Here is a 20556-nt window from a genome sequence, read left to right on the forward strand (position 1 = left end):
CTAAATTTTTGGAGAACTGACATCTTAAGAATATTGAGTTTTCTGACGCATGAACAACGTATATCTCTACAGTTACACAGACCTTTTAAAATTTCTCTCAGCAACATTTTCATATACCAAAAAATATGATAAAATGCTTAGGGATAAATCTGATAAAATATGTGTAACACCTATACAATGAAAACTCTAAAATACTGCTGAGGAAAACTGAAATAGACTTAAATATTTGGTTCTTAATTATGCGTTGTATCTCTTGCTTTATATTGTTATTTTCTTCCTTTACCTCCTTTAGTTAATATTGATAATGCTAATCAAAATTTTTTTGACTTATCCTAACATTTCTGATTTCTGTTGGAGTCTGTAGTCCAATGTATTGTTGTTGTTGTTATTTTTGAAAGGCTGTTTTCTCCTCAAAGGGCTTATTAACCGATTCTATGAGGCAATGCTATAGGCAAAGGCCAGCCTTCTGTGTCAGTCCAAAGCAGTTCAGGAACTGGAGGTGAATGAACCTGACTTAAGAGTACAGAGGTCCAAGCGCCAGAAAACCACAATCACCACAGTCTTCTCCACAAAATAATTCCTCTGTCAGAAAAACATTCCCCTTCCTCATTCTCAGAGAAAATGAGAACTGTAATCCTCTAGCCCTGCGGTTTACAGGGAGCCGAGTGAAGACGTGATAATTTGTCATCTGGTCCCATCAAACTTTCCCAGCTCCTCCAAAAACAGCACTGTGAGCTGCCCTGACTTTATCCCTGAAAACACCTGGACCAGTGACCTGAGTCTTTCTGTAAGGGGCAGATGTCATATATCCCTTGGCCATGGCCCAGGATATGAAAGAACTCCAAAGGTTCTGCTCACATCTTCTTCTTCCCTCACTCAGGCTGAACTGCCTCTTGCCTCAGGTCAGAGCACACAAGCACATTTTGTATATCCTCATCTCACAAACACAAGTTCAAAATAGCATCCCCCTCCTGGCTTCCCAGGTGGCACTAGTGGCAAAGAACCTGCCTGCCAGTGCAGCAGACGTAAGAGACGCGGGTATGATCCCTGGTTGGAAAGATCTCCTGAGGAGGAAATGGCAACCCACTCCAATATTCTTGCCTGGAGAATCCCATGGACAGAGGAGCCTGGGCGGGTACAGTCCATTGGGTCGCAAAGAGACATGACTAAAGCAACTTAGCACGCATTCATGGTTACCTTAATACTGGAAACATCTTGTAGATTTCTGCTTATTTTCTCTTTCTAAATACCTGTTGGGTTGATCTTTGAAGACAGAAGTGGGCATCTTATAGTTTAGAATCAGTAATCTTATAATTGAGAATCTTGAAATTGCAACAGGAACTGGGACCAAATTTCTAATATAAAACTTTCAAGTAGTCAAGTTTCCTCTAACTACCATCTTAATGCACCCATAAGTTAAGGTATTATCATTATGATTTTTTTTGAAATGAGTTATTTTAAACTGTATTTTTAATTTCAAACTTAAAAAAAAAACTTTTTCTAAATGATTTTCCTTAATCATATTCAAGTTAAAGAATATGTTCTTTATGATACATATTCATTAAAATTTGTTGGTAGTACCTTTGGCCTGGTAAGTGGTAAATTTTTGAAAATATCATATGTGTCTTTGAGAAGAATGTATGTGGGTGAAAGGGCTTATAAATAACATTAAGTTTGTTCATCGTTTGTTATGCAAATTTTCTGATGGCTTAAGCTATCAGTAATATGAATGCTCTATTGAAGTGGGAGCGCCAAGATGGTGGGTTAGTGAGTTTCTCCATTCATTGACATTAATATTTACTTTACATATTTTTACCGCTACTTTAATGTACAAAATAATAAAATCATTAATCTTTTTGGTACGTTGAACCTTTTATCATTAAATAATGATTTTCTTAAGCTTGTTAAGGCTTTTGTTCTCAAGCCGGTTTGCTTGGTATGAGAGCTCTCCTTTACAGTGTACCTGATACCTGCTCTTCCCTCTTTTAGTTTTCCAGCCTTCTTTTGGCATTATTTCAGGTGTGTCTCTTATAAAGAACATATAGTTGCACTTTAAAAGAAAAACCAAATCTGCTTAGCTTTGTTTTTAACAAAATTTAATCCATAAATATTTATTATAGTTACCAATACATGGACTTGATTCAGTTTTCAATTCTTTTTCCCCCTCTGGGTCCCATTTTCTCTATGCTTCTTTTTCCTTCTTGACTTTTTAAATGGATTTTTTTGAGGGGAGTAATATTTTATTCCATTCAACCCCACCTCTGCCAACTGGCTTGGAATTTACATACTCTTTTTTTTTTTTTTGATTTAGTGGTTATTTATGATATTTTGCCATGAATACTTAATATAATTTTATCAAGTCATCTCTTAACTGATCAATGAAGTAAACATTCCTAAACAATTCAAGGACTTCAAGTTAGACTTTATCATCATCAGCACTGTCAATCTAACATGCTATTTTTTTCCATTATCTTAGATTGTCTTTTGAAAAGCCTTATATATTACATATTATAATTATTAATTTATATGAACAATAGTTGTCTAAGCTTACTGAAATCTTTAACCATTTATTGGCTTAGTATTCATTTTTTCATCTTAGACTTTCTGGGGAGATCATTCTCTTGAAATACATCTTTTAAAAAGTCTTCTAGCAAGTGTCAGGAGGAAACTTTCTTAGTTTTTGAAAATCTTAAACTGTTTTTACTTCATTCATCTTCATATGTGAAAGATGTTTTTTTCTAGGTACATAGTTCTGTGCTGACAGTGCATTTTCACCCAGTGCTCTGAAGACTTGTCCACTGTCTCTGGTATCATTGTTGATACCCAGAAATCTGATGATGTACATTCCTCTGTAGTATTCATCTCTTATCTCTGGATTCTTTTAAGATCTCTTTGTTTCTGGAGTACTACAGTATGCTACTAGGTGTGGATTTCTTTTTGTTTATTCTAGTTGGTATTCATTGTGCATTCTGTATAGATTTATAACTTCTAGCTGTTTTGGGAATTCTGAGCCAACATCTCTTCAACATTATGTTTTTTTTCAGCCTTTCTATACTCTCTGTCAAAACCTCTGATCAAATATATCTTAGACCTTTTCTGTGTCTCTTAACCATTCTTTCATTTTTCCATCACCTTATTCAATATTTTTATGCTACATTCTAGCCTACTTCTTCAGCTGTATCTCCATTTCACAATCATACTTCTCATTTCTAATAATTATATGCTTTTGATTCAATTCTGCTTGAACAATTCTAACAGCGATCTGTTGCTTGCTTATTTTATTTCTATAAACACGTCATCCATAGTTAGTTATAATCAGTCTAAAATTTCTTTAACCCATACTTTATAATTTTAGGATCTGACCTTCTTAGGGGTAACTATATTAGTTTTATGTTGACTATCACTGACCTGACAGTCAACTTATTATATGTGATAGTTTTTGACTGTCTAAATAGGATTTATGTTAGCTTCTACAGATACGTAGTGGGTTCTCAGTCAGGGTTAGTTTGTACAGCATTGGAACTTGGAAGTTACATAGCTTGCTTGGGAGTGTTAAAAACAGTGGCAAGCACCGTAACAATGAGACAGCGAGAGGGCTGCCAAGGTCAGTTATCTTGTTAAAAGTTGGGTTAATGTAAATCTCAGGGCAGTCGTTCTGACCAATATTCTGATAGCTATTTTCACCAAAGTAAAAATGAAGTCTTTAGAAACAACACATGCAAAATTTGGAAATGTGCTGTCTAAAACAATAAACTGGGGGCACTTCTTTCTAATATGAAAAAAAAAAATAGCGTTGACTAAGCAATACGACCCTAAGCACTTTAAAAAAAGAGTGTATTTTCTATATACTTATTTCTATATTATTAAAATAAATATACATGTTGCTCTCTCACAAAACCATTTAAGTTTTGGGGAAAAGATTAATTCTATTTTTTATAGTTAAAAATAATTATTCCTAATCCTTATCTAAAATTCATAAGTTATAGATTATGAACAGAGATTTTCTTCTAAAAATGCATTCTTTATTTTTTGTCACCTTTAAAAAATACAAATAAAATGATCTATTTCTATTCATTACTAGTAATCCTGAAGTAGATTCTGATAGATGCCGCATAAAATAATGTTGACACTTTAGAGCCAAAGGCACCCTAACTATAACTCATCATATTCATAGTGGATTCCTTGGTGGCTCAGCGGATAAAGAATCTGCCTGCAATGCAGGAGACCAGGGTTTGATCCGTGGGTTGGGAAGATCCCCCAGAGAAAGAAATAGCAAGCCTCTCCAGTATTCCTGCCTGGGAAATCCCATGGACAGAGGAGCCTGGTGGGCTACAGCTCATGAGGTTGCAAGAGTAGGATACAACTTAGTGATTAAACCACCATTCATACTGGTATGGGAAAAAAAATTACATGATTCAATGATCAGGAGAAAAGGTGATTTTAAATTGCTTACCTGCTGGCTGTTTTCACAGAACAGTTTTTCTTGTGTCCTCTTTCAGCTCGGTTATCTCTCAGGAGCTGATGCTATCCAAAGTGTTTAAAACAAAGTTGTAGAAACAAAAATATTTTCATTATATTATTTCATAAGTATAAAAGTATGCTTCTCATTCAAAGGGACTATATTTATTCACTTGCATTTTTTTCTTTGTTTTACCAGTTTTTCTTAAAATGAAGATGACTAATTTTGCTAGAGACGCCACTGACACACTTCTGAAAATGTCACTAAGAGATGCCAATGCTTCCTTGACAGCTGAACAGTTCTCAGAGTCACTTACTATACAGCCTAAAGCTGGAGGTCTAGAACTCAGTTCTAATTCTGGCTCTCTGGGTGGTCCTGGTTAAAGTCACGTAACCTCTCTTCTCCAAAGCTTCTACCACTGCATTCAGCTGTGAGCTTTTCAGGGCTTTGTCACCTCCGATGACATAAAATATCTAATCTTACTTCTCCGTATTGAGTGGCCTAACATGGTAAAGAAACACTTAAAAACATTCCTTTTCAAAGAAATTACTGGCTTGGAAATATATAATTAGAAAAAATATATATCTGACTGCCTCCTCAAAATGCCTCACCACCCAACTCCCCTTCACACTTGCTTCACTCTAACTAATTGGAAAGAAAGAAAAGCAAGCAGTCAATACTTTTTCTATGTGTATACTCAGACTGTAGCTTATCTCGGTTATGCAGAAATGTGATTATATGCAAGACTGGGCTAATGAGAAGTTGTACAGCATATTAGAAATTAACCCTAACAAAAATGGAAAGCTTAGAGCAGTAATAGTGCAGGATAGATCTGGGTTCGAATCCCAGCTGTACCAGTCAACAAGTCGCTAGGTTTTAGAAACAGGTCTACCAATTTATAAGCTGTGTATTATCTCTAAGTCCCAGTTTCCACCTGGAAATGGAGATACCAATACTATCCACCTGTAAGGCTGCTGTGAGTGTCAAATAAGATAAACCATGTAAAACACTTAGCACTAAGACCAGAACATAAAAAGTGCCAAGTAAATGGCTCAAATGCTACAATTATAATTAATGAACCTGACTGTCAGTGGCTGTTGTCTGACCAGTATCAACAACTTTTAATGATATAACTGCTTTGAACTATCTAATGACAACATTTAGAGTCAATTACTAGCCACATTTGGCCATCTTTGAGAAGGAATAGAACTTAATTAGATCACAAAGAATGTGATTAGATCATTATTTCAGGAATGTCTTAGCTCAATAAGTCTACCTTAAATTTCTCCTAAATATCTGCTTCTTTCCATCCCCATGAACCACATCCCAGTCTGGACCATTGTTTTCCCTCACCTGTAGTGGCCTCTCCAGTGGCCTTCCTGCCTCCAGCCTTGCTCCTATCTAAGTCCACTCTCTACTGAAGCCAGTCATTCTAGAACTAGATGTTATTACATTATTCTCCTCAGATCAGCCCCCCTCACAAATCTTACACAAGGCTCCCATGGCCCTACATAATTTGATTGTATTTCTAAACTTGCAATTTAATATGCTTCTTCCTACCCCAACCTAACCTCCTTACTTCTAAATAATATATTCCAGCCATTCTGAACTTTTCAGTTTGGAATGTGTACCATATTCTTGCTCACCTTTGGCCCTTTGCTTCAGTTATTCAATCTGCCTGTGTCTCCAAAGTCCAGCACAGTGTCTGGGACATTTTTAGTGTTTAATAAATATTTGTTGAATGAATGAATGAATGAGATAAAGAAACAGGCAATGAAATCTAGTATCTGATATGTAGCTGAAACAGTATCTCATTATTACTACTTATAGAAAATAGCAACAGTTTATCTTAAGTCCATTAATCTGAAAGTGTTTCAATGTAGAAACACTTCGTACCATGAAAACTAAATTGCTTCTGAAAATTAAAAAAAAAATTGATTACTTTGGCATTTCTAATTCTAGTGCCTTTGTAAAAAAACATATTCAAACCAACATTTGTGACACAGATAGCTAGAGGTGACACAATAAAATCTCTACCACCGCCTTCAATTAATAGTAGTAGTCAACTAAGTTTTCTAATTTTTAGATAAAAGATAGATATGGGACCACTATTCCTGTTGTGTTAAAACAGTTTAAACAAAGAACACAAAAAGTCTCAAAGATACTTTTCTGAAATAAAGGAAGTCAACAATTTAATTAAAAAAAAAAATGCCACTACAATGACCAAAATAAATGTTAGGCTATGTACGGAACTCTGAGGTCAGAGATCCTTCTATTAGAGTCACATGAGAATTTCTTTCTCAGATGTATAGTTTTGATGGGCTTTGTAGGGACAAATACTGGAATCATTTAACATAATTTACCTATATTAAAAAGTCATCACACAAAATGAAGCTCAGAGAAAAAAATACCGGCTCAGATCTCTGGGTCATGAATTTAACAAGTTAATACAGAAACCTAGACCTTGTAAGGGGGCAAAGGTGAAAAAAATTAATCCAGAGTTATTTCAATAGAAAACATGTATTTTCATTTGGAAGAGTCCCAACATGTGTCTGCTCTGCCCCAAAGAACAAGCAAACAAAGGGTGGCAGAGGGCTGGGGTCAGGGAGCGGGAATCAGATCAGGAACTGATGATGAGACACAAGCGGCCTGGAGCTCTGCTCTGACAAGCAAGAGTAGCTCATCAGGTTTGGGGAGAGTCTTCATTCCTCTTGTTGCTAATGTTTCCTGTCTTCCTTGGACTCCTATCAGTGTCACAAGTGAGGTCAGTGATCAGGGTTCTGACTCGACAATGTCAACTCCAGTTAATAACAGAACTTCTGAATATGGTGCGAAGTGCTTCTTACCTCCAGCTCTCAGATTGCTGGACTTAGGCCAAGCGGAGAGACAAGTCCCTTATTAGTGACCTGCAGATGTATATTAAAAAATGACTCACGTAAGAATGACACAGACATTCATAAACACAAAACCCAGCACAATGGGAGGTCTTACAAAAGGTACACAATTTTAAAAACTGCTGAACGAAAACAAGGAAGAGAAATGTTCCACGTATATCATGGCTGCTCCTGTGACAGAAAGGGAGCTGAGGATTTCTGTGGCTATTCGTGATCACTTTAAAAAGATTATTAAAAGTTTCACATTCCTAACACAAGAGGAAGAAGGAAGCAAAGAGCAGAATTCCTGCTCCACAGCAATAATCTCTTAATCACCTGATATTCAGAAAGGATTCAAGCTCAAGATTGTTTCTGTTAGCAGCCACTTTTCAGGGACCTTCTCAAATGTCTACAAAAGAATTTCAAATCTCTCCATACTTGGCCTTTCACAGGGTCCTCACCTTAAGAGGAGAACTAAATAATCTCTCAACAATGACCTATGGCTCCTTAAGATACTAGTAAACTCATTCAGAATGTCATACTATTAGATATTCAAGGACGAAAACCCTCACCATTAAAACACACACACACACACACACACAAATGAGGCTGCTTGTAGCTGCTTCTGTCTCCTTACTTTCACTTCTAAACCAACTTTCACATGTTGCTTCTATGGTCTCTATGATGCCTTCTCAGTGGTTTCCTGCAACATTTATCAATATACTATAATTACTGCTTTCCTACCCAGATTTTAACCACCTTAGAGGAAAAGTTATGTTTTTTTAAAAAACAAATATCTCTTTTTTGTAAAAAATAAAGAGTACTTGATAGGTAACAACTGATGGACAATAGTGATTTACTAAATGTGTGAAAAAGAAATGTTAAGTGAGCATGGTGTGAATGAAATGGGACTTTGCATTAGAGAACAAAAAGGAATCATAAGATGGGGCAAAGCAGTGAGGGGTGGGATTTCAAAAGTGAGATTAATACTATCATGTCTTTATGTTGGTAAGTTGATATGGGAAAAAAAAAAGGGGTGATCATGCATGCTGATAGTCATTCATTCAACAATATATTGAAGGATTTTATTTCTTCATGGTCTTGCATTTTATCACTTAGACCTAAGATTTAGCCAATAGTTCACTGGGATTCCCTGGTGGCTTAGATGGTAAAGAATCTGCTGCAATGTGGGAGACCTGGATTTGAATCCTTGGTTGGAAAGATTCTCTGGAGAAGGAAATGTCAACCCATTCCAGTTTTCTTGCCTGGAGAATCCACATGGATGGAGGTGGGCTACAGTCCATGGGGTCGCAAAGAGTTGGACACGACTGAGCAACTAACACTTTCACTGGGCTAGTTATAAGTTGAAATAAGACATTTTAAGTCCCTCAAAACATGAGCAGTTTGCATGTGCTTTATATACACACATACATGTGCAAACTGTTTCTCATTATTCACTGATTCTGTATTCACAAATCCACCCATTTGCTAAAACGTACTTGTAATGCCCAAATCAGTACTTCCGGTGCTTTTGGAGTCATTGGCAGACATGCACAGAGTGGGAGAAATCTGAGTTCCTGTTACTGCATGTTCTCAGCTGAGGTCGGACAGACGATATCTATCTTCTCGCTTCGGCTCTCTTACCGTAAACAAGTGTCTTTTGCCTGGTCCGTTCAATGCTACGTTATTTATTTATTTATTTTTGCATTTCTGTCTTCTTGTTCTCACCTTCCTTGTTTAAAATAGCCTTCTAGTACAGGGCTGACCTGCAGTCTAGTCTTCCCCAGTGCAAGAGAATTGTGATGGATCTTATAGAGAAAATATGTTCATTAGACAAGCTCCCTTCAGGCATAAGTTACAGGGCTGCTGGCCATGAGTTCAATGCTAACAAATCAATAACATGTATTAAATATGGTGTCTTTAAACAGAAATACACATCAAACAAGGATATGTATTGATCAGTTAATGAAAATGTGGCCAGAGGTTCTCAGGAACCTAACCCTGTATTCTTCCTGGAAGTAGTTTTTTCAGTATTTGCTACTTTAGGGTTCTTACCAACCTCATAGACTATAGCTACTACAAATAGCAAGAATCAACTGTGTTCCTTAACTAATAACCTATCTAGACAGGATTAAAATCTGAAATAGTATATCAAAGCTTAAGCCAAAGGCTAATCCAAAAATCTGCTTCAAATATTTAAAAAATTTTCAAATGATGCATCAACTTTCTTGTCTATATCATATTAGCTACTTGTTCATTTTTAACTGCAGAAAAAAGTTTAACTGCAGTTAGATTATAATCTAAAGCTCAGATTTATACCAATCACTTTAGTGTTTCTCAAATTCTAGACCAAAACCATCCCAAGAAACAGAAATAGAAAGCAAAGCGGTTGTCTGAGAAGGCCTTACAAATAGCTGATAAAAGAATAGAAGTGGAGGGCAATGGAGAAAGGGAAAGATATACTCAAATGAATCAGGGTTCCAGAGAATACCAAGGACAGTTAAGAAAGCCTTCTTAAGTGAACAACGCAAAGAAAGAGAGGGAAGCAACAGATTGGGAAAGACTAGAGATCTCTTCAAGAAAACTGGAGATACCAAGGGAACATTTCATGCAAAGATGGGCTCAATAAAGGACAGAAATGGCAAAGACCTAATAGAAGCAGAAGATATTAAGAAGAAGTGGCAAGAATACGCAGAAGTACACAAAAAAGGTCTTAATGTCCTGAATAACCACAATGGTGTGGTCACTCACCTAGATCCAGATATCCTGGAGTGTGAAGTCAAGTGGGCCTCATTACTATGAACAAAGCTACTGGAGGTGATAGAATTCCCATCAAGTTATTTAAAAATCCTCAAAGATGATGCTGTGAAAGTGCTGCACTCAATATGCCAGCACATTAGGAAAACTCAGCAATGGCCACAAGACTGGAAAAGGTCAGTTTTCACTTGAATCCCAAAGAATGTTCAAACCACTGTACAACTGTGCTCATTTCATATGTTAGCAAGGTAATGCTCAAAATCCTTCAAACTAGGCTTCAATAGTACATGAACCAAGAACTTGCAGATGTACAAACTGGATTTAGAAAAGGCAGTGGAATCAGAGATCAAATTGCCTACATCCACTGAATCACAGAAAAAGCAACAGAACTCTAGAAAAACATCTACTTCTACTTCATTGACTATGCTAAAGCCTTGGACTCTGTGGATCACAACAAACTATGGAAAATTCTTCAAGAGATGGGAATACCAGACGACCTTACTTGCCTCCAGAGAAATCTGTATGCAGGTCAAGAAGCAACAGTTAGAACCAGACATGGAACAATGGACTGGTTCAAAATTGAGAAAGGAGCATGTCAATACTGTATATCTTCACCCTGCTTGTTTAATTTATATGCAGAGCACATCATGTGAAATGTTGGGCTGGATATATCACGAGCTGGAATCAAGATCGCCAGGAGAAATACCAACAACCTCAGATATGAAGATGATACTACTCTAATGGCAGAAGGCGAAGAGGGGCTGAAGAGCCTCTTAATGAAAGTAAAAGAGGAGAGTGACAAAGCTGGCTTAAAACTCAACATTCAAAAACCAAAGATCATGGCATCCGGTCCCATCACTTGATGACAAATAGATGGGGAAAAAGTGGATAGTGGCAGATTTTATTTTCTTGGGCTCCATCACTGCAGATGGTGACTGCAACCATGAAATGCTCCTTGAAAAAAAGCCATGATAAACCTACATGAAACAGTGTACTAAAAAGCAGAGACATCACTTCACTGACAAAGATCTGTATAGTCAAAGTTATGGGTTATCCCCTAGTCACTGTCTGGACGTAAGAGTTGGACCATAAAGAAGGCTGAATGCCAAAGAACTAATTCTTTCTTTCACTTTCAACTGTGGTGCTAGAGAAGACTCTTGACAGTCCCTTGGACAGCAAGAAGATCAAACCAGTCAATCCTGAAAGAAATCAACCTGTATACTAATTGGAAGGACTGGTGCTGAAGCTCCAGCATTTTGGCCACCTGCTGCAAAGAGCTGGCTCACTGGAAAAGACCCTGATGCTAGGAAAGACTGATGGCATGAGTAGAAGCGGGCAACAGAGGATGAAATGGTTGGATGGCATCAATGACTCAATGGCCATGAGTTTGAATAAACTCCTGGAGATAGTGAAGGACAGGGAAACTTAGTGACTAGAGAACAGCAGAGAATATAAAATTATTTATTTAAAAAACTTATTTGGGGATAAACTATATCCTGAGGTGACCTACTACTGGAAGCAGAATCTTATATAAACACAGAGGGTATGACCCATTTGGGAATGCTGAATAATTGACATAATTATGTAATAATTACATTCTGAATAGACATACCCCAGAAGCAACTTAGTCAAGTTAACTTGCAAAACTTTAGAAAGATATACTGGTTGTTGTCATTTAGTCACTAAGTCGCATCTGACTCTTTGCGACCTGATGGACTACAGCCCACCAGGTCCCTCTGTCCACAGGATTTTCCAGGCAAGAATATTGGAGTGGGTGCCAGTTTTTCCTCCAGGGGATCTTTCTGACCCAGGGATCGAACCTATGTCTCCTTCACTGGCAGGCAGATCCCTTATCACTGAGCCACCAGGAAAGTCCAGAAATAGTAGTACATGTTCTATTATTAATGTGAGAAACATATTTAAAAGTGCACATCACTCTCAAGGAAAAGAACCAAGTTTATAAAAACATCATTAAATCTGCATTGACATATTTTTCTTTGATTAGGTTCATGTGTATTAAGAGATACATTATAGTTTATAATGAAGTATGTGGCACTTTCCTTTTATATGAAAAAAGAAATATGCATGTGCAACCAATTCTAGAACCTGTTGACCAACCTAAGAAATAAGATATCACCAATACATATAGTAATGTTACGAGTTACCACCACCAAATGCAATCTCCTCTTCTTATCTTTCTACCTACATATCCCTCAGAAGAAATGATCCCTGAGAATCTGAGGCTTTTCTAGGCATATATTATTGACTCATTCAAAAAATAACTTTTATAATATACAACGAAAAAAGAAAAAAGGCTTAGCAAGAATGCAAAGCCTAAAACATATATGCTTTAAAACCTATCAATATTTTAAGCCCTAAATTACCACACTGCAGAGAGAGAACCAGCACATTCAACAGACAAAGAAAACAGACAACTTATTTTATATGTAGAGTTAATCAGAATGAATGTCAAGTTCTTGCTAAGTCATCTAATCATTGTGCTGCCATGAAACTAGCAAGAAATTAAATAAAGAAAAATCTCACCTAGAATACAGTATAAAGTGTAAGAAACTCTTATCATCTTGTAAACTTCAAAAAATAAAAATATTCTCTTGCTGGCTCATCTAGTTTAATAATCAAACAATTGTTTAAAGCATAGGTACTATTTTCATGCCTTTGTGAGAAACATATGGAAACGAGGAAGTCCTATCAACTCTAAAGTGAACTCTAGATCCTTTCCACGTGTGCTGAGGAAGGGAGAAGCGAGGTAATGCTTACTGACGATCATTCCCTTGGTCAGTGCGTTAGCACCAGCACAGCGAACTCCTTTTAAAATAAGCTAGGATGCTATCCTTTCTCGTAAAGTCGATCTACTATCTTAAAGGGAAATTGTTAAATATTCGAAAGACTGAGTAACTTCCTTTTGGGTTAGAATGTTCCTTACCTGGCCATGCTCTGTCCTAGCCCCAGGGCTAAACCAATGGCTGCAGAGGAAAGAGAAAAGCAGTTAGCGGGAAACTCACTAAAAGCACGTGCTCTCGCGTGATCAGTCTGTATGTGCTGTAAGAAACATATTTGCCACCTAGCAACAGAGCTTTACATACGCTGCATCTGAATGGATAGTTCATGTAATTCTAGGTTTACACCAATTTTGATAGAAATGTAAGAGTGCTCATAAACCCAGTAATTTTCAATTAAATAGGCAAACTCAGAATTACATTTCCATTTAATTATGTTAACATAAACTACTGGGACTGTATTCATTTTATGAATCAATTCTGGTGAGAAAATCTACAAATGCTATCGTTTACCACAACTTAATTACAGCATCATTACAACAAATGATGACCTTTGGATTGTTGGAGTTTGAAAAAAAATGGTAAAAATGCAAGAACTTTATATCCTCTGCCTATGCCTCCAGGAACAATCACATAAAGCCCTTGATGTGAATTCTAAAGCGTCAGCTGAAGGTGCCTTGAACCCGTTCCTTCCATAGTTGTAACACCTGGATTCTGGTTCACAGCAAATCCAACAACACTGAAAATACGGAAGTCATGGCACAGCTGCAGCGTTCTGGTCTTGCACTATGCCTCGCCCTGCCTCACTTATCACATATTGTTCTAGAGGCAACTTGGACTTTCAATGCATCTGATGATACCTTTTCAACAGGAGTTATCATAAGTTGTGTGCTCAGTCCTCTGACCAGTATTCTGCTTAGAAACTAACTAAACATCAAGGAAACTGAGAGAGATATGTGGGAAATAAACCAGTGTGCACGCGTATATGGTGAGTCGCTTGTTGTGTCTGAATCTCTGTGACCCTATGGACCGTAGCCCACCAGGTCCTCCTGTCCATGGGATTCTCCAAGAAAAGTATACTGGAGTGGGCTGTCATGCCCTCCTACAGGGAATCTTACCAACCCAGGGACTGAACCTGCATCTCTCAAGTCTCCTGCATTGGCAGGTGGGTTCTTTACCACTAGTGCCACCTGGGAAGCTCAAATAAACCAGTAAAACCCCACAAATATAAGGAATGGTATTAACATTATTACTGTATCTGTGTGCATGTTAGTTGCTCAGTCGTGTCTGACTCTTTGAGACCCCATGGACTGTAACCCACCAGGCTTCTCTGTCCATGGGATCCTCCAGGCAAGAAAACTGGAGTGGGTTGCCATCCCTTCTCCAGGGGATCTTCCTGACCCAGGGATTGATCCTGGGTCTCCTGCATTGCAGGCAGATTCTTCACCATCTGAGCTACCATGGAAGCCCCCAACATTATTATTAATGCTTTATTTTTTCATGAATCATCGTACTGAACACATGAATGTGCCACGCACTCTTTACAGACACATGACATGTATGTGTTATTTTCTATCCTCAGAAAAACCTTACAAGGTTTTGCTCATGTTCCAGGTGCAGGAATGACTGAGGCTGAGATGTTGGTTTATTTGCCCAAGGTGCTCAGTGTACCATACTACAAAGGACAAAGGGGTTTACATTGAATGAGCACATTTCCTGGTTCCCTCCAACACCTGTATGTATTCTCTGACCTCTGTAGTATTAAAACCTGGGAATAAACAGCCTCAACATTAATAGGATGTGGCTATGCTCTTACCTGAGCATTTCTCAAGCTCATAGACACTGATGGTCTTTGGCAGGTCAGATTCCACTTTTGTTGTGGGAATTGACACTTACTGGTATTTGTAAATGACATGTAGATTAATCAGCAACTAGAAATTAATCATTTAGTTTAGTTCCCTGAAAACTTGCCTGATAAATTTCCCCTCTGCTTGGACTGTGCCTTTTCCTTTAAAGAAAAATGTTTTAAAAAATCAAATGCATACATGCAGTTAAATAAAGCAAATCAACAAAAAAGTCTGAAAAACAGCATTGTTTCATCTATCCTGACCCCCTAAGCTCTGTTTAGAGAAACCACTGTCAACTCTTTCTGCATTTTCTTTTGGTATTTAATGATGTGTTTCTACAGAATATGGTTATACCGGCATTCTGTGGTTAATTTTAGACATTAGTGACTTTCTATTTACTGTAAATTCAGCTCTTTCATAGCTCCCAATCCTCTATTTCAAGTTATGAACACCACATTTGATTAGCCAATAGTGAGTACAGATATTACGACTACATGAACACTTTCTGCGGCTGAATTTTTCTTTTTGCCCCTCCCAGCATTGAGAGTTAACCTGTTTTTCTTCCTTTGCTAGTTTTTGGTGACCTTTGCTATGTACTGGTGATCTTTCCCAAAAAAGTTTCCAGGAAGTGCTGGATGTAAAAGAAATGGGATGTGAAGAAGTGAAGTGGGCACAGGATAATTCACTCTATCTAGAAATTAGGCTTTCAAAGTATGAGAGATCAGAAAGAAATGGAAAGAAGAGGTTTAAAAATGTAGTATATAAGAAAAGAAGCTACTGGAAGGAAAAAAAAAAAAAACCCAAAACTTCTTCCAATCAAAAAATAGAGATGTTGGAATCAGCCCCGGACAGAGGAAAGCTCTTTTCCTCTAATACTAAGAAAAAGGAGAGCCAAAGAAGGTATATTTGGATTGTTGTTGCTGTTCAGTAGCTAACTCGTATCTGACCCTTTGTAACTCCATGAACTGCAGCACTTCAGGCTTCCTTGTCCTTCACTATCTCTTGGAGTTTTCTCATGTCCATAGAGTCGGTGATGCTATCTAACCATCTCATCCTCTGCTGCCCCCTTCTCCTTTTGCCTTCAGTCTTTCCCAGCATTAGGGTCTTTTCAGATGAGTCGGCTTTTCTTCATTGGAAGGATTGATGCTGAAGCTGAAGCTCCAATACTCTGGCCACCTGATTTGGGTAAGTTCATCCCAATTTGTGGACTAATAGCCTTGCTTTGGAAAGTTGAAGACAAAGTCAAGTTCTCGGGGCGGGAGAGAGGATGTGGGCAGCTTATTACAGGGACTTGGTGACAGGACATAGACTAACTTTTTGGGGACAACAGACTTATGGAAGGTCACGTGAAAGCACTGCTGAAAGATCTACTGTTCAAGATTATTAAAATATATCTGTGTAGCAACAAATCTTATAATTTTGTGATTTTATTAAGCAGTGCTCAGTGGAGGAGCTATGGCAGTGGGTAGATGGACTGATTCACCCAAGGTTAGGAGTTTAGGGAGCAGGATGGCAGGCAGAATTCTAAGAGGACCCCCAGTGATCCAAACCCTTGTACAGCTTGCTCTCTTTGAGTGTAGAAAGGACCCATGCATAAGATGGGATAGTCAGTGCTAGAATTAGGGTGTGTATTATGAGACAAGTGGCTTTAAGGAAGGGAGATCATTCATTCCTGGTGGGCTTAAGCTAAGCAGGTGATTCTTTGAAGGGACTGAACTCTTCCTGGTGAAAGAATCAAAATATGAGAGTTTCAACATGAAGAAGATTCTCCATAGTTGGCTTTGTAGTCGAAGAACCATGTTCTCAGGACCTGAAAGGAGCCTCCAGGAACTGAGAGAGATCACTGGCTGACGTGTCATCAGCAAGAAAATGAGGACTTCAGTAGTACAACTGCAGGGAACTGCGTTCTGCGAACAACCTTCAAGAACTTGGAAGTGGATTCCTTTTTAAAAGGCCTCTAAATGACAACAGAGCTGATGCATGCTGTGACTTCAGCCTTATCAGACACTGAGCAGGGCACCCAGCTGAGCTCTGCCTTTTTCAGATGTGTGATTTGCAAATACCCAGTGCGTGGCTTATATTTTCATCTTATTAATAGGGTGCTTTACAGAACAAAAGTCTTAATTTTGATGAAAAGCTTTTCTTCCTCCATTGAATTGATTTTAAACTTTTTAAAGAATCAGTTGAGCATACTGCTATTAGAGTGGGTCTATTGCTGGGTTCTCTGTTCTCTTAAGTTGATTTATTTGTGTACTGTTCTATCGACACACAGTCTTGATTACAGTAGTCAAGAGAACTGTGAGCCAGTAAATGGGTATTCTTTGAGTCACTAAGTTGGTGGTAATTTGTTAAGCAGCATAGAAAACGAATACACAGTGAGGAGACTGGAAATGATATAATAAAGGACATGGAATAAATATGTAAGAATAGGGAGCCTCCAGGAGGACGATGCAGAAAATGGAGGGGTTTGGGAACGCAATCTTTATTACAGTATGAGGACCGTGAGCATAAGCAGAGAAGAGTTGGAAGAAGACTAGGCTGTGATAAGAAAAGATCATAATAACTGTCAGATATGTATGGGGAACCATGCTAATGGTCATACGAAGATTATCTCATTCAAACCTCACAACCTTAAGGAAGAGTTATAGTGCTATTCAAGGTCACAGAGCTGGCTGGAGTCAAGATTGAGACTGCTGCTGCTGCTAAGTTGCTTCAGTCGTGTCCGACTCTGTGCGACCCCATAGACGGCAGCCCACCAGGCTCCCCCATCCGTGGGATTCTCCAGGCAAGAACACTGGAGTGGGTTGCCATTTCCTCCTCCAACGCATGAAAGTGAAGTTGCTCAGTCGTGCCCGACTCTTAGCGACCCCATGACTGCAGCCCACCAGGCTTCTCCATCCATGGATTTTCTAGGCAAGCGTACTGGAGTGGGTTGCCATTGCCTTCTCTCTAAGTCTGTCCAATTCCACACCCTGTATTCTTTTTTATCTTAATTAATTACTTTATTTCAATTGGAGGATAACTGCAATACTGTGATGATTTTTGCCATACATTGACATGAATCAGCCGTGGGTGCACACATGTCCCCTCATCCTGAACCCCGCCTCCTTTCCACTGCCCTCCGCACCCCATCTCTCTGGGTTGTCCCAGAGCACCGGCTTTGAGGGCCCTGCTTCATGCATCAAACTTGCAATGGTCATCTATTTTACATATGGTAATATACATGCTTAATGCTATTCTCTCAAATCACCCCACCTTCGCCTTCTCCCACATAGTCCAAAAGTCTGTTCTTTATATCTGTGTCTCTTTTGCTGCCTTGCGTATAGGATTGTCGTTACCATCTTTCTAAATTCCACATATATGCGTTAATAGACTGTCTTGGTGTTTCTCTTTCTGACTTACTTCACTCTGTGTAATAGGCTCCAGTTTCATCCACCTCATTAGAACTGACTCAAATGAGTACTTTTTAATAGCTGAGCAATATTCCATTATGTATATGGACCACAGCTTCCTTATCCATTCGTCTGCTGATGGACATCTAGGCTGCTTGAATGTCCTAGCTATTGTAAACAGTGCTGCGATGAACCTTGGGGTACACATGTCTCTTTCTATTCTGGTTTCCTTGCATGTCCCATATTCTTAACCACCATTCTCCTTCACTGCCTTCAGTTATAATTTGGGGGAGGGGAAGTCTTTCTCTTCTGTTCTGTTTCCTTTTTTCCTCTTTATTAATGTCCTCATGAAACATAAAAGTTACTTAATTTTTTAGCGAAAACATGAGCAAAACAGGAAATATAGAGGAAATAGTGTCCTTGAAAGCCAAAGAGTCATATTTATATAAAGACAGCAGAGGAAATGAAGGGCAGGAAAGAGGAAGATGTTATAGAGGAGCTATTTCACTGGAGCCAAGATTCCCAAGGAGACTTACGAGGGGGTTAACAGTGAAAGACACACCTGGAAGGAAGGGGCACAAAAGGGTGAAACTGATTGACTGCCGGGGTGATCAGGGCTGCACCGTCTGTCTGTTTTCAAGATTCCGAGGGGCTAACTGTGGTTTCTGGGCTCTATTCTCCCTCTGGGACATGGATGCATTTGGGGCATGCCTAAGAACTAAGCCTGGTACACGTGATTTCATTTAATCCTCACCTATCATGCTGAGAGACAGGGGGGCCTGACGTGCTGCAGTCCACAAGGTCACAAAGAGTTGGACACAACTAAGTGACTGAAAAACAACCACCACCCTGTTGACAATGGGAATAGCCATCACCTACGGAGCCCTCTCTATAGCTTTCTTTTTAGTAGAGCAATGTGGTTGGTAACTGTGGAGTACAAGGGGGTTTTATTTTTTTGTTTTCCTTTTAAGTAAGAAGTAGATAATAAAGCTTTAGGGAACAAGGTTTTCTGAACTAAAATCTCTGTAGATGTAGTGTCCCACACTAATTCTTTCTCACTGAATCCCTTGCCCCCACCTACAGCATTGAACCACAAGTAGCAGAAATGTATAGGGTTTTGTGAGAAGTCAAATAATATTACATCTATGCAAAAGGACAAAACCAACTTCAAATTCTGTCTTCTCTTAAAAACGTGCTTTTCAGAGGGAAAGAGCTACAGCAGTTTATAATACAGATTTTTATTTTTAGAGTTTCTACTTTTTATAGAGCTTCTATTTTTTGACTCAGCAGCATAATCTTATGCTTAGTGCGCCATGTACACATCATGGTCTAAATCTGTGTTCTCTAATATGGATACTGGGGCTCCCCAGGTGGCTCAGTGGTAAAGAATCTGCTTGCCAATGCAGGAGACTTGGGTTCGATCCCTGGGTCAAGAAGACGCCCCTGGAGGAGGAAATGGCAAACCACTCCAGTATCCTTGCTTGGGAAATCCCATGGACAGAGGAGCCTGGTGGGCTACCGTTCATGCAGTTGTAAAAGAGATGGACATGATTTAGTGACTAAATAATAATATGGATATTAGTCATATGTGGCTATTTAAATTAATATGAAAAATTAGGTTCCTCAGTTGTACTAGCCACATTTCAAGGGCTCTAGACACACATGTTGAGTGGCTACCATAACCAGCAGTACAGATACCGAACATTTCCATTACTGTAAAAAGTTCTATAGGATAGCACTAGTATAAATAGGTTATCATTGAAAATTTGAACTCGCTTTGGAAGTGTATATAATCTACAATGAACATCTTCCCTGTGAACCATCACTATTTTACTGAAAAGATGCTTAAATACGAACAAGTATATAATATATTCATGTTTAGGGGTGCTTAGGAATGAGGAAGAAGAAATGTCAGTCAAACTCCTAACTCAATATCCTTTAATAGGGTTTCACGGGTCAAGAAATGGAAATAAAAATAAAGGTGAGAAGAGAGAGTATTAAGAAGAAGCCACAGGGCTAGGTAAGAACTACATCCTCGTAGCAACTATAACTGAGGACGCCAAAAGACCAAGGCACATGTGTCAATGGAGAAGACACTGACAGGGAGTTCCACAGGACCGTCACACACGACCTAGGATGACACAGGAAATTTGCTGCTTTTGGTTCTATCTCTGCCTGTGATTCTCAAAGTGTTGTCTTCAAAGTGGATTCTATGCAGCCCTGGGCAGCAGAGAGAAGTCTGGTCTTGGTTTGGAGAGAGAGGAGGTCCCCAGAATACTGAACTACTGGTCTTTGCATTCCTCACTGCCATGAACTTTCAAGGCGCCCCCCCCCAAAAAAAAAGCCTGTTTCACTTAAGAATGTCCTTGACATAGCAAGATTCCAAGGGAATCACAGCAAATCAGAAGAGGAATTGATCCAATCTGTTTT

The 20556-nt window shown here is 38.6% G+C and overlaps 1 protein-coding gene across 3 annotated transcripts in view; it reads right to left on the reverse strand.

The window, feature by feature from the left end:
* The window catches only part of GPATCH2 (G-patch domain containing 2), a 201487-nt gene that overhangs the window by 51505 nt on the left and 129426 nt on the right, over nt 1-20556 (reverse strand). Inside the window, exons 7-8 of one of the 3 annotated variants that reach the window (XM_004013599.5) lie at nt 13034-13073; nt 4454-4524 (exon numbers count right to left, since the gene is read on the reverse strand). The exons of 1 other annotated variant lie outside the window; for it this stretch is intronic. In XM_004013599.5, the coding sequence (XP_004013648.1) occupies nt 4454-4524; nt 13034-13073 (111 nt within the window). The remainder of the gene's footprint in view (nt 1-4453; nt 4525-13033; nt 13074-20556) is intronic. One more of the 3 variants, XM_060396031.1, reaches the window with a different exon arrangement.

Source organism: Ovis aries, chromosome 12 (genome assembly GCF_016772045.2).
Source record: "Ovis aries strain OAR_USU_Benz2616 breed Rambouillet chromosome 12, ARS-UI_Ramb_v3.0, whole genome shotgun sequence".
In the NCBI taxonomy this organism is placed as follows: Eukaryota; Metazoa; Chordata; class Mammalia; order Artiodactyla; family Bovidae; genus Ovis; species Ovis aries.